At 38.1% G+C, this 12,070-nt stretch overlaps 2 protein-coding genes across 11 annotated transcripts; both read right to left on the bottom strand.

Annotated features, from left to right (window-relative positions):
- Positions 1–764: 764 nt before the first annotated feature.
- Positions 765–6,016, bottom strand: LOC148762275 (G-type lectin S-receptor-like serine/threonine-protein kinase At1g61440). Of its 7 annotated transcripts, none has more exons than XR_016027094.1 (9): positions 4,394–6,012; positions 4,176–4,289; positions 3,232–3,434; positions 2,941–3,151; positions 2,615–2,852; positions 2,212–2,359; positions 1,906–2,129; positions 1,051–1,255; positions 767–933 (listed from the first exon to the last, which is right to left on the bottom strand). XR_016027094.1 is itself a non-coding variant. In XM_088807466.1 (8 exons), exons 1-8 carry the CDS (start codon positions 5,694–5,696, stop codon positions 1,313–1,315), a joined length of 2,445 nt encoding a protein of 814 aa, XP_088663592.1. In that variant the 5' UTR covers positions 5,697–6,012; the 3' UTR covers positions 765–1,312. The 7 variants fall into 7 exon arrangements, 5 of the variants coding, with proteins under 5 accessions (XP_088663592.1, XP_088663591.1, XP_088663593.1 ...); XR_016027095.1 differs by having other exon boundaries at positions 767–930; XM_088807466.1 differs by having other exon boundaries at positions 765–1,316.
- A 654-nt stretch (positions 6,017–6,670) lies between these two features.
- Positions 6,671–10,617, bottom strand: LOC18596995 (G-type lectin S-receptor-like serine/threonine-protein kinase B120). 4 transcript variants are annotated; one of them, XM_088807262.1, is made up of 8 exons: positions 9,134–10,617; positions 8,679–8,789; positions 8,336–8,574; positions 8,038–8,248; positions 7,669–7,906; positions 7,411–7,558; positions 6,991–7,284; positions 6,671–6,885 (listed from the first exon to the last, which is right to left on the bottom strand). In XM_088807262.1, the coding sequence occupies exons 1-8, from the start codon at positions 10,449–10,451 to the stop codon at positions 6,883–6,885; spliced, it is 2,562 nt and encodes an 853-aa protein (XP_088663388.1). In that variant the 5' UTR covers positions 10,452–10,617; the 3' UTR covers positions 6,671–6,882. The 4 variants fall into 4 exon arrangements, with proteins under 4 accessions (XP_088663388.1, XP_088663389.1, XP_088663387.1 ...); XM_088807263.1 differs by having other exon boundaries at positions 6,671–7,284; positions 9,134–9,649; positions 9,779–10,616; XM_088807261.1 differs by having other exon boundaries at positions 6,671–7,284; positions 8,336–8,562.
- Between the last annotated feature and the right edge of the window lie 1,453 nt (positions 10,618–12,070).

Raw genomic sequence — 12,070 nt, 5'->3', positions numbered from 1 at the left:
GGAATAGTTTATTAAATGCAAGGTCTCAATTCTTTATCCCCGCCCTCCCAAAACCAACAAAAGTAAACAAATGTGTCTACGAGTCCATGTCCTTGGTCCCATACGACTAGTCGTTTTTCCACCGATGGTAGATACCACGAAATAACCCCATTACATGAAAGTTAAGAAAACCGAGCTTGCGGTCTCTCCACGGCTCATTCATCTGTCCAACTTGTTGCTCTCAGTCAACTCTCGGATTTCAAGTGTATAATAACGAAAACGATTGAATTGATAATTAGGACAGTTGATTAGAGAGATCTTTTTTCTTTCTTATTGGTAGCTTTCCGTCCGTAATACCAAATTAAAAAATATATTTGATGCAATTATTACATGATAATTAATAAATTATAATCCTGGATTATATAACATCTATCAAAATATTATATGAAGTTTACAATTCTTTGTAATTTTTTGTTATGATTAGATAATTGTACAATTATCTGAAAAGACTAATACATTGATCACATACTTCCACCTTGTTTTTCTTATTTTTAATTGCTGTTCTTCTCAGCCACAAAATAGAATAAGCTAAAATGGGCCTTCCTTCATATTAGAAAACAAATGGCTTAAAGGCTGAAAACTAGGGTTCTCTCGCTTGTCTTCTGGGAGGGTGGGCATGGGCTAAGTAAATGACTGCTTTCTGCTTTATGAGTACTCATCGTTGGAAACAGGGGAAATTGTATGAGTAATTAATCTCGCATTAACAAGTGAAAAATCTCAGTTACAATGAACCCAAGAAAAAAAAAAAAACCTTATATAATTACAATTCTATCCCATTAAAGTTTGACTGCATGTACAATTTTTTGATAATTAAGTGTTTCCCCTGCTTCCTGCACTAATCCATTCAACCGGCCTACCCCTTGTAGCTGAGCGGCCTTTAATGGAACAACTCTACTACGTCAAACAAGAGAAGCAGAAAACACCAGGTTCAGGAAAATTTTGAATGGTGTAATATGAAAACAATGGAAGGGTAAGTAACAAATCAATCTATCTTCCAACTACCATTGTCACCTGACGTCATTTGAAGATACAATTTCTTGACCATCCATGGTGAATTCTGCACCTAGAGAACTCCTCATGGAAGTGTATGTGGGTTGTCTAGGCATTGGAAGCGTTGGAGTTTCACTCTCAAGCATTAGCACCATGGCTGCCATTGTTAGTGTGTGCATTGCATTATCCTGCACACACAGCATGCCTATGTGTATGCTTTTCAACACTGCAGTTGGAGAGCATGGATCCGGAATCAAGGGGTCAACGAGATCCATTGCTTTATTCACCTTGCGAATAAGATTATAAATGATAAAATCTCGAGAATACAATGAAACTTGATAATTAATTATTTTTGAGCTAACAAAATCAATACATTGAAGAGTCACTAGTGTATGGTAAAATTATTAAATTTTTATAAAGTTTTTTTGTAATAAAATAGTATAAAAAGATGTGGAGAATATAGAGAAAAGAATGAAATATTGTTAAAATTGTTTTTTTATCTTCTTATTAAATTATAAGAGTCCCTATTTGCTCTTTAACCCATTTTAGTTGTACCATTAAAGACCTAAACTTCTCTTATTTCAAAAACTTTTTTTCTTTATTTGTTTAAATGAAAATTATATCTCAAGCTTATTATTGTTGAAAATATCCTGCCAATTAAGTAAAATTTGTTCTTTATCGAAAGAGTGGGAAGATGGAAATAATGATCATAAGAAATGTAAGGAAAATTTTAAAATAGGAGTTGTTAATTCTGTAATTAAAAAGAAAAATAGAAACAATCCGTTCATCATCAATTATCGACCTTCAGTCGCTGACAATTTGACCTCATTCACGGAGCCTATATAGCTATTAGAATTTGATCTATGAGAGGAGTACCGTGAATTGTCAAAAGCAAATGCAGGTTGCTTTGGTTGTGGAAGGCTCGTTCCACTGGTAAGCTGGAGAATCACGGCTGGCGTGCTAGGCCTGTCTGCAGGATTTTCCTGGACGCAGAGAAGCCCAACGTGTATGCATCGCATTACTTCTACATTGCAGAATGAGTCCCCTAAGGCTTGATCAATCAAGTTAAGCACTCTACCTTCACACCACAACCGCCAAGCCTGAAACAATGTAGATTTCACTTACTAAAAGAATCCCGGAAGGAATATGCAAAGATGAAAGTGTTTTAACTTTGAAGCATACATAACCAAGAAGGTTTTGGTGTTCATCATTCTGGAAGCCTGAATTTTTCTCGCCGCTGACAATCTCAAGTAGCAAGACCCCGAAGCTGAAGACGTCAGATTTCTCTGAAAACCTCCCTCCTATGACGTACTCAGGAGACATATAGCCCCTGCATTGATTGGAATATTTAATGCTTGTTTACTTCAATGCCAAAGTAGTTAAAAGTTATCTGGATTTTGAGGTACATTTGAACAAGCCAATACCTAGTTAAGTGATTATATGTACATGAACCTATTTACAAATTAGGTTGCAAGTTTCATGTTACACTAGACAACAATTTAATGCATTACTACTCCTTATGGGAGTGGATTATCAAGATGAATGTTCATTGAATCTTCTAATAAAACAAACAAGTAATGCTTACAATGTTCCCACTACTCTGCGAGTATTTGCTAGCTCTTGAGTATTTTGGAAAGTTCTAGCCAATCCGAAGTCTGAAATTTTTGGGTTCATGTCTTCATCCAAAAGAACATTGCTAGCCTTCAGATCACGGTGAATGACCCTTAGAAAGGAATCACGATGGAGATAAACAAGCCCTCTGGCAATACCCTGAATAATGCTGAAGCGCTTAGCCCAAACTAGCTGTGTTTTTCTTGTTGGATCTAATCAGATCATGGAAATTTTTGACAAAGTCAGCTATAAGTTGTGTTATAAAATAATAGGGATGAATAAGTGAAAAAGGGAGTTAACCAAAGAGAAATGTGTCCAGGCTCTTGTTCGGCATGTACTCGTAGATCAACAGTTTTTCCTCTCCTTCAACACAGCAACCCAAAAGCCTAACAAGATTCCTATGTTGGAGTTTGGAAATAAACACAATCTCGTTCTTGAATTCCTCCATGCCCTGTCCTGAGTGACTGGAAAGTCTCTTCACGGCTATTTCCTTTCCATTCTGCAGCTTTCCCTGCTCTTGTGTGACATATATCAGTCTATGGTGTCCTTGTACATCTACAAGCAAAAAGAAATAGTAAAAAGGAGTGATACCTTATAAACAGGTCCAAATCCCCCTTCGCCAAGCTTGTTCGTTAGGCTAAAGTTGTCAGTAGCAACAACTACGTGGTTGAAATCAAATATCAACGAATCTTTTTGTTTTATGATGTTGCTTCCTGCTATTCCTTTTCGAGTGTCTCTCAAAGGGTTAGTTGCATCAGCAGAATCAGATTCATGCAAAGCTTCTCTGCTTTCCCCTAAATATAGACATTGAGCCATCATACCTTTAAAGTTAGCAGATCTTTTTCTTAAATAGGCGCCAAACTGAGTAATTTGGCCCAGACCAACTAGAATCCGATATGGAGCCTAACACTGTGACATATCTTGATTTGGCAGGATTTATTGACATACTGGTCTTAAAGGATATAATTCTTATGAGACAGCCAGGCTCTAGGTATAATTCAGCAACCTAACGTTATTAAAATATTATATACTAAATTATACTCAAATTGCATATAATTAATCTAATTAACTACTCAATAACAAGGAACTTTTCAGTCAGTTTATTGGAGAAAAATGCTAAAGAGAAGTCAAAGTAATTAAGCCCCCAAATGTCAATCGTCAAGGGTAGTACAGGAAACAAGTTTCTTGGAGCTGCATGGCTTAGAGATTTCTGTTGAACGAGCCAAATTTTCTATACCTGACAGCTCCACCTTTCCCCCTTGACTGGCAATAATCCATTACCACAAATCAAGGTGGACAGGTGGCTTACACGGCTTAATTATTGGAAGGTCCATCAGTATACTTTGAATTTTGGACCTAAAATTTCTACTGCAGTTTTTCTCAAGTTAGCTATGAATAATCATGATTAAGCTTTATACATAAACCGCATGATCTGCAATGCTTTATTTGAACAACTTTCAAAACACAAGAGATTAATATGCTCAAAACGCGTGAATAAATTTAAGTAGCTGTGAAAAATACATCAGTGCTCTTACCTTTGTGGTTAGCTCTATACCTGAAGAAACCATACACTAATAATGTACTCAAGACGATCAAAGTACAACTAGCTGCAACAGGGAACATTACCTTCGATTTGTGCTTCTCCTTACCTAGAGAAAATTTTAAAATTTGAAGGTAAACAAACCAACGGGGAGACAGATGTATGCATACCTCATAATCTGAGTTCAGGTGAAGAATTGTATGTGTAAAGTACCTAGTTCTGCATGTGCAACACGAACGAAGAGATCCTCTCCTGTAGATGAGAAGGCCTGAACATCCATAAGATCTTCAGTCCAAAGCATACACCCGATTCCTGTCACAGACGCAAATGCCACGCAAGAGCAGTTGTTCAAGCACGAGAATTTGCAAGCTTCTGTATCCACTTCAAATTTCAGATACTGGGAATGAGCTGGCAGTTTGAGCCCACTCAATTTAAAAAATCCATCAGTTTTATTCCGGCTTGAGGCTAATAAGCTTATGTTCTTGTCACAATTAAGTTCAACTCGTCTTACACATCCATTCGTCCAGTTCCCTCTGCTCCACTCTTCACTTGAGCTTGGTTCAAACCCTTCCAAACACCTACAAATTGGAGACTTTTCTTTATTACAAATTCCATTAGGACCGCAAGCTCCGTAAATGTCACATTGGCTCTCCGGTTCCTGTAATTGAACTCTCCATTCTTTCTCTCCTTCATCCCAAATAATTAGCTGCAGATATCCTTCTGGTGAAAGGAACACGACTTCAATGAGAGAGGTGTTGACAACATTGAGAGCAACATACTGACTACCCTCTTGACTATCCGATACAATGCTAATTCCATTAGTATATACTGCAGACATATGTGGCATCCCTAGGAACTTTATCCCATTCCATTGCCTACTTCTCCAATACGGTCGGGTTCCACTCCAAATAAAACCTTCTATTATCGGACTACTCTGTGCGCCAGTTCCACCAACAAAACTACCAGGCGATGGGTCGTCCTTACTTTTCGAGGAAATCAGGAATCGTTTCTCACCGGTTTTAACATTCATCCCTATCATCATACCGGGCCAAAAAGTATCACCAGGATGGCTAAAGCTCTCCCATGAGATCTGTCCCGATGAGTTATCCTTCAGAACAAAATTCCCACTATCCAAAAGCACCGCAACCGAATTATTTGATTGGATAGGAACCTTGGTTGACCAGACAATGTCTTGCATGCCATTCATGAGCTTCAGATTTCCATCACCCGCTATCATTAGACTTGAGGACAATGAGTCAGTGAGGGGCTTCTCTCTGTTGGCCACCCATAAAACTCTACGAGGGACAATATTTTTGTGCCAAATTCCTACGTAATAAAGGCTAGAGTCATTAAAACTCACAAAGCCGAGCTCAAAGACGTTGCCAGGGGAGGTTAGAGTTTGTCCCTGTGAGAGTGCTTGAGATGGGGTTAACACATCTATGGCGGTGCAAAACTGGAAGAAAAGCAAGTTGAGTAAAAGAGAAAAGGAAAAAACAGAGACATAGAAACTGCTCATCTGTCTTCAAGCATGTCGATCACATAACAAAAATCTCTACAAGGTGAAAGTACATAACAGAATTTGAATCTATCAAGCTAATGTGCCTGAGAGTTCTATTCCTAAACTATAAGCTTTGATTAGTTTCTTAAATGCAAGTTCTCGATTCTTCATCGCCCTCCCTCTCAAAACCAACAAAAGTAAACAAACGTGTCCACAAATTCATCTCCTTAATTGGTCCCAGATGACTTGCAGTTTTTCCACCAATGGTGTAGATACCCGAAATAACACATTAAGAAACCTGAGCTTGCGGTTTCTCCATTGTCTGTCCCACTTGTTGGGCTTAGTAAAGTCTGATTTGAAGTGTGTGATAAAGAAAACGGCTGAATTGGTAGTTAGGATGGTTGACTATAGAGATCTTAATTCTTTCTTATTAGCAGGTTTTCATTAAAATATCAAATTAAAAAACATATCTTCTACAATTACTACATTACAATTCTGAATTGTATAATGTCTACCAAAATATTATATGAAAATTATAATTATAAATGATAATTTCGTGCATACTTTTTTTGTAATAATTAGATAATTATATGATTATTTTAAAAGATTAATATATTAATCATATACGTTTTTCTTATTTTTAATTGGATGTTCTTCTTTGCCGCAGTGTTTTTAAACACTTTATATTATTTTTTTTCTTTAAAATTCCGGATGATTAATTATGCTTTTTGAAGCGTGAAAGAAAACCTGTGATTATTTAATTAAACTTAGGGCCTTGGCGTGATATGAAAGAATAAGATTGGGAGATATTTGCAATTAATTAAGCAATAGAACAAGATGGGCTAAAAAGGGCCTTCCTTCCAGAGAAGAAAACAAATGGCCCAAAGGCTGTAAGCAAGGGTTCTCTCGTTTGTATTCTGGGAAGGTGGGCATGGGCCAAGTCAATGGCTTCTTCTGCTTTATGAGTACTCATTGTTGGAAACAGGGGAAAGTTTATGAGTAATCAATCGCACATTAATAAGTGAAAAATCTCAGTTACAATGAACCCCCCAAAAAAAAAACCTTATATAATTACAAATATATCCCATTGAAGTTTGACTGCATGTACAATTCCTTGATAATTAGGTAGGTCCCGTGCTTCCTGCACTCATCCATGCTACCGGCCTACCCCTGTAGCTGAGCGGGCTTTAATGGAACAACTCTATTACTTCAAGCAAGAGAAGCAGAAAACACCAGGTTCAGGAAAATTTTGAATGGTGTAATATGAAAACAATGGAAGGGAAAGTAACAAATCAATCTATCTTCCAACTACCATTGTCACCGTGACATCATTTGAAGATACAATTTCTTGACCATCCATAGTGAATTCTGCATCTATAGAACTCCTCATGGAAGTGTATGTGGGTTGTCTAGGCATGGGAAGCGTTGGAGTTTCACTCTCAAGCATTAGCACCACGGCTGCCATTGTTGGTCTGTGCATTGCATTATCCTGCACACACAGCATGCCTATGTGTATGCATTTCAGCACTTCAGTTGGAAAGCATGAATCCTGAATCGAAGGGTCAACGAGATCCATTGCTTTGTCTTCACTCCAAAGATGCCATGCCTGAAACCAGTTCAAAATTCAATATTAGTATTGCCAGCTTCAAGACTTCAACAGATGATAACACAAAAATTTTCAAATTCTAGCTTCATGGTTAGCTTGGCTGCAAATGGTTCGTTTTGTACTTACATATCCGATAAGACTTGTGTGTTGGGATGAACGAACGCTAGTATTCCTCCGGCCACTAACAATTTCAAGCAATAATACCCCAAAGCTGTACACATCTGACTTCACTGAAAATAGGCCTTCCATTGCATATTCAGGAGACATATATCCACTGCATTTTAAGACAGGAAAGAAAGGGTTAGGTCTGTCAAGCTATTGACATTGTTTGAACGTTGAAATTTGAGCTTCTTCTGTAAACATCTATAAACATGTACTGCTTACTATGTGCCAACTACTCGAACTGTATTTGCTTCATTTTGGTTACCCCCAAATATTCTGGCCATGCCAAAGTCTGAGATCTTTGGATTCATTTCTGCATCCAACAAAATGTTGCTAGTCTTTAAGTCTCTATGAATTATTCTAAGTCTTGAATCTCGATGGAGGTAAAGGAGTCCTCTTGCAATGCCTTCAATAATGCTAAGGCGGGTTCTCCAGTCTAGCTGGGCTTGCTTGGCTTCATCTGCCATAAATTTTATCAGGAAACAACTGTCAGTATAAACAAACAGCTACAAAAGCTAATAACTCCAGGTTTTGCCATTTTTCTCTACAAGACAACAAAGACCTCTACGATAAGGATGATTAGGAGCATACCAAAAAGAAAGTTGTCCAAACTTTTGTTGGGCATGTACTCGTAAATCAGCATCTTCTCTTCCCCTTGAATGGAGCAGCCCAAGAGTCTAACAAGATTTCTGTGCTGCAGTTTAGCAATCAGGATAATCTCATTTTTGAACTCCTCTAAGCCTTGGCCGGAATGTCCTGAAAGCCTCTTTACAGCTATTTCTTGACCTCCAGGAAGCTCTCCCTGTTGATGGAAAAAAAAGGCTGTTATGACCTTTAATTCAATAACATTACACTCATTACTATTTTGTAACTAACTTTAGAAAGTCACCTTGAATACATCACCAAATCCCCCCTGCCCAAGTTTGTTTGCTACACAAAAGTTCTCTGTTGCAGTTGCCACACAACTAAAGCTAAACATTGGTAATTCTGGCCCATTAATTTGATTCCCATCTATAAGGATGTCAGATGGTCCTGAAAGATCTGCTGAAAATTCTTTGCTCTTGGACACATCAAAAACTGCTACATCATCGTCCTTGCAACATGGCATTGATGAAACTGCAGGCAAACCTTAAAGAAAGAGTTGAAAAATTAATATCAAGTAGTAGACTAGCAGACAGCCTTATTCTAAGCTGCCTCTTTAAAGGAAATCATACCTCCAAAGGAAATCTCACCTTTCAGTTTATTCCTGTATCTCCATAGTAGCCATAGAGACACCACCAAGAAGCATGCCCCCAGCACAGTAATTATAATAATCACAAGGATGGATATTTTCCTCCTGCCATCTGATTTTGAAGTGAAATAAGCAAGGTGTTAGTATGTTAATGTTTCAGATTTAGCAGCTAAATGCAGCAGAAAATGTTAACTTTACAAAAGTGAATGATCACAGCCATTTAGCCCACTAACATAATGCACTTCACTATATGCCTAAAAAGCACCTCTATTCAAGAATCATGACACCTACCTGATTTAGTAGCTGCATTCTGAAGAAATTTGGCAAGAACAGGAAGGTTTAGGAATTAAACCAACTGAAAGGTAAAACTTCACAAAATTTAGGACTACTCTATGACCAAAATGACCTAGTGAAAACTTAATGGACCATAACAACAAAAAACAATATGTACCTTACCTAATTCAGAATGATGGAGACGCAGGAAGAACTGTAAACTTCCACTTTGGTCGAAATGAAGATCAATCAAGTCTACTGTCCATGTCATGCATCCAATCCCAGAAATAAATGCATACGCCCTACATGAACAATTTCCCAAGCAGCTTGTTCTACACGCCTCTGAGTTCCCCGCGGATAGCGTTAAGTTTGCCAAATCGGGTAACTTCGTGCACTTCAATCCCTTAAAGCCATCTGGTTTACCGTTTTCCCCTGCTGCACCATTAGTCCTCTGGCACTGCAGTTCGGTCCTCCGTTCACACCCACCTGACCAATTCCCTCTATTCCACTGATCTTGAAGCTTTGGTCTAAACCCTTTTAAGCAGTTGCACTTTGGAGAATTTAAGTTGTCACAGGTCGCATAATTCCCACAATGATTATAAAGTTCACATTGATTTGCAAGGTCAGGCTGTTGTTGCAGAACTTTCCATTTCTTCTCGCCATCATCCCACATCAACTGCTGCTCCCTTCCCTCCCAGCCTATCCGAAATCTCAATAAATTAGAAGGATTCGGTGGATAATATGTAAAATACTGGGTCCTATTTTCATCAAGCTGAGAAAGCTTAAAGCCATACAAAAAACTAGCAATACTACTCATATTGGGGACACCTGTAAAAATCACTCCATTCCACTGTCCACTTCTCCATCGCCTTCTCCCGTGATCCCATATTACTATCTGTGGTCCTCCATGAGGATCAACACCCATACTGTAGTTTCCTGGAGAAGGATCACTGGCTGATTTCCATGCATGGAAAGCAGGGTACTCTCCGATTGCAGAATTCACTGGAACTCTCATTCCAGGCAGAAATGTATCAGTTGGATTGTCGAAGCTCTGCCAGTGGGTATCATCAACACTTTCATTGCTCGATAGAACAAAATTTCCCGTATCCCAGAGAACTGCTGTAGTGTTGTTTGATAAGCCTGAAACATTAGAGGACCAAACTAAATTGTTGTTTCCATCCAGAACAACCAAGTTACCATCAACTCCGATCCTCAAAACTCCACTTCTGCCAGATATTGGTCTGTCTCTATTTGCAACCCATACGACTGCTTTCACATCAATCCTGTACCATATCCCGACAAATATGAATGTTGAGTTTTCAGGATTGAAGAATCCCAGTTCAAAAATCTCAGCCCTGGATACCAACGTGTCGCCATCCCTTATCGTTTGGCCTGGCGTGATTCTGTCAACCGCATGGCAAAACTGAGGAAGAAAGTATAGAAGAAAGATGAATGAAGCAAGAAAGAAAGAAACTGGGTTCTTGTTACTATTAGTTTCCATATCACAGTCTCTAACAAAATGCAGAGATTAATGGCAGACTTCTTAGAAGAAGTAGATACTAAAATATGAGTAGAATTCAGAAAAAAGAAGATTCAAATGGTGGCCTTGGTTTTGCCTACGAGATCAGGACTACAAGTTAGACTTTAAAACCTGCAGAAACCAATACCGGAGAACTTTAAAAAGTTATTCTGCTGCCAATGTAGCAGATGTCACACGTCAAAAACCTTGATAGGGAAATTTTACTCGGTTTAAAGTTATGACCAGATGAAAAACATGAGAACCATTTGCTTAGGTGATCGGTCAAGAAAACCGCACCGCGTGCCTTTTACGATCTCTGAATCTAAGGAGATGAAAACGATTATACTGTGACAAAACCACCGACCTCAATTGGTTTCTCAGCTTAGAAGCATTAAATTCATAATAATTCTTTACTCTGATGTGATAGTAAATTCAACATTCTTAATTTCAAATTATACGTGCTGCCAAGCAACATGTTGCACAAGCAATAGTGACAGGCCAAGTTTGATTGAGTAGAAGTTAAATGAAATAAGTTCAATCATGAAAACTTTAAGTACTAGGACTTATGTTATGAGACGCTTTTCCCCCCGAGAGTCAAATTTTCTAATTTCCTTTTGCTTCTTTCCGTTTTGAACATAGACTATTATGCAAGTTGGGTGCCAGACGGCGTTGAAGGGTTGGCTGGTGTGCTGAACTCCAAAATAGACGGCTTTTGCCTTGGGACCACCCTACCCATGCGTGTAGACTCACAACTTGGTTTAAAATGCATAGTACCTCGATCAAACCATAATAGTAGGAGAATTCTTACAACACCCACTTGAGAAAATAAAGTTGACCAAGGTCATTAATTAAGGATCCATCAGCCACCCAATCCGGACCATTTTCTGCCCTGAATTTTGACTATTTTGGAATGGCATGTACCAATGCGGAGAATCTAAGGGCCCTTGGTCATCTGGGTCAATCATTGAAGTTTTCCAGGAAATTTCTGGTGGGGTTTTTATTAAAGAGAGGTTTAGTTAGATACCATGCACCCGAGATTAGTTTATGATTAAATTTAAGCAATTGGATTTTGAGCTGTATTATTTGGACTTGTCGATTGTTCTTTTGTGCTGGAGTCCTAGTCAGAAGAATTTATGATTGCCAATGAAATGTCAGTCACTGAAGAATTTATAAAATAGTTGGTTTTGGCAGGATTCGAAATGCTGAACAGACCAGCAAACACAGAATTATCCTGTAAATAGAATAGTTAATTTTCAAAGTGTTTTTTTATTGTATTTAAAGTATCAATTTTAGGAAGTATGTAAAGAAGCAATTAAGCAAAGAGTGGTTGAGAAATGGCAGTTTCTGATGCTCTCCCATTTTGTATTAGATTAAAAGAAAAAGGAGCAACAAACTGCTCAACAAAGATGGACTTAAGATAGAGCTAAAGTACTAAAAGAAATCATAGCAATCAAGGTAAAAAACAAGATTTGGTTAGATAGGAAAGATTAAAGAACTAGGTAACAGCTTGGAATTGATGGAAAAAAAAAAACCAAGCCTAGTTTCAAAGCCTCATGCTGCAAGTCTGCAAATATTGTCCCAAGTGGTGTCTGAACTCCCCA

This window comes from Theobroma cacao, chromosome 6 (assembly GCF_053813885.1).
Source record: "Theobroma cacao isolate CCN51 chromosome 6, ASM5381388v1, whole genome shotgun sequence".
NCBI classification, from domain to species: Eukaryota; Viridiplantae; Streptophyta; class Magnoliopsida; order Malvales; family Malvaceae; genus Theobroma; species Theobroma cacao.
The sequence above is the reverse complement of the archived record's forward strand: the minus strand, read 5'-3'. Positions and strand labels throughout refer to the sequence as shown.

What these genes read in the sequence shown, in the direction of transcription:
- LOC148762275 (XM_088807464.1), bottom strand. Translation starts at nt 5,696, where the DNA reads ATGAGCAGTTTCTATGTCTCTGTTTTTTCCTTTTCTCTTTTACTCAAC. An exon ending in TGTTGCACATGCAGAACTAG is followed by an intron (nt 4,290 to 4,393) that starts GTACTTTACACA and finishes AATTTTCTCTAG; the next exon opens with GTAAGGAGAAGCACAAATCG. An exon ending in CCTGGACACATTTCTCTTTG is followed by an intron (nt 2,853 to 2,940) that starts GTTAACTCCCTT and finishes TGATCTGATTAG; the next exon opens with ATCCAACAAGAAAAACACAG.
- LOC18596995 (XM_088807260.1), bottom strand. Translation starts at nt 10,451, where the DNA reads ATGGAAACTAATAGTAACAAGAACCCAGTTTCTTTCTTTCTTGCTTCA. An exon ending in GATTTGGTGATGTATTCAAG is followed by an intron (nt 8,249 to 8,335) that starts GTGACTTTCTAA and finishes TTCCATCAACAG; the next exon opens with GGAGAGCTTCCTGGAGGTCA. An exon ending in ACACAAGTCTTATCGGATAT is followed by an intron (nt 7,285 to 7,410) that starts GTAAGTACAAAA and finishes AACTGGTTTCAG; the next exon opens with GCATGGCATCTTTGGAGTGA.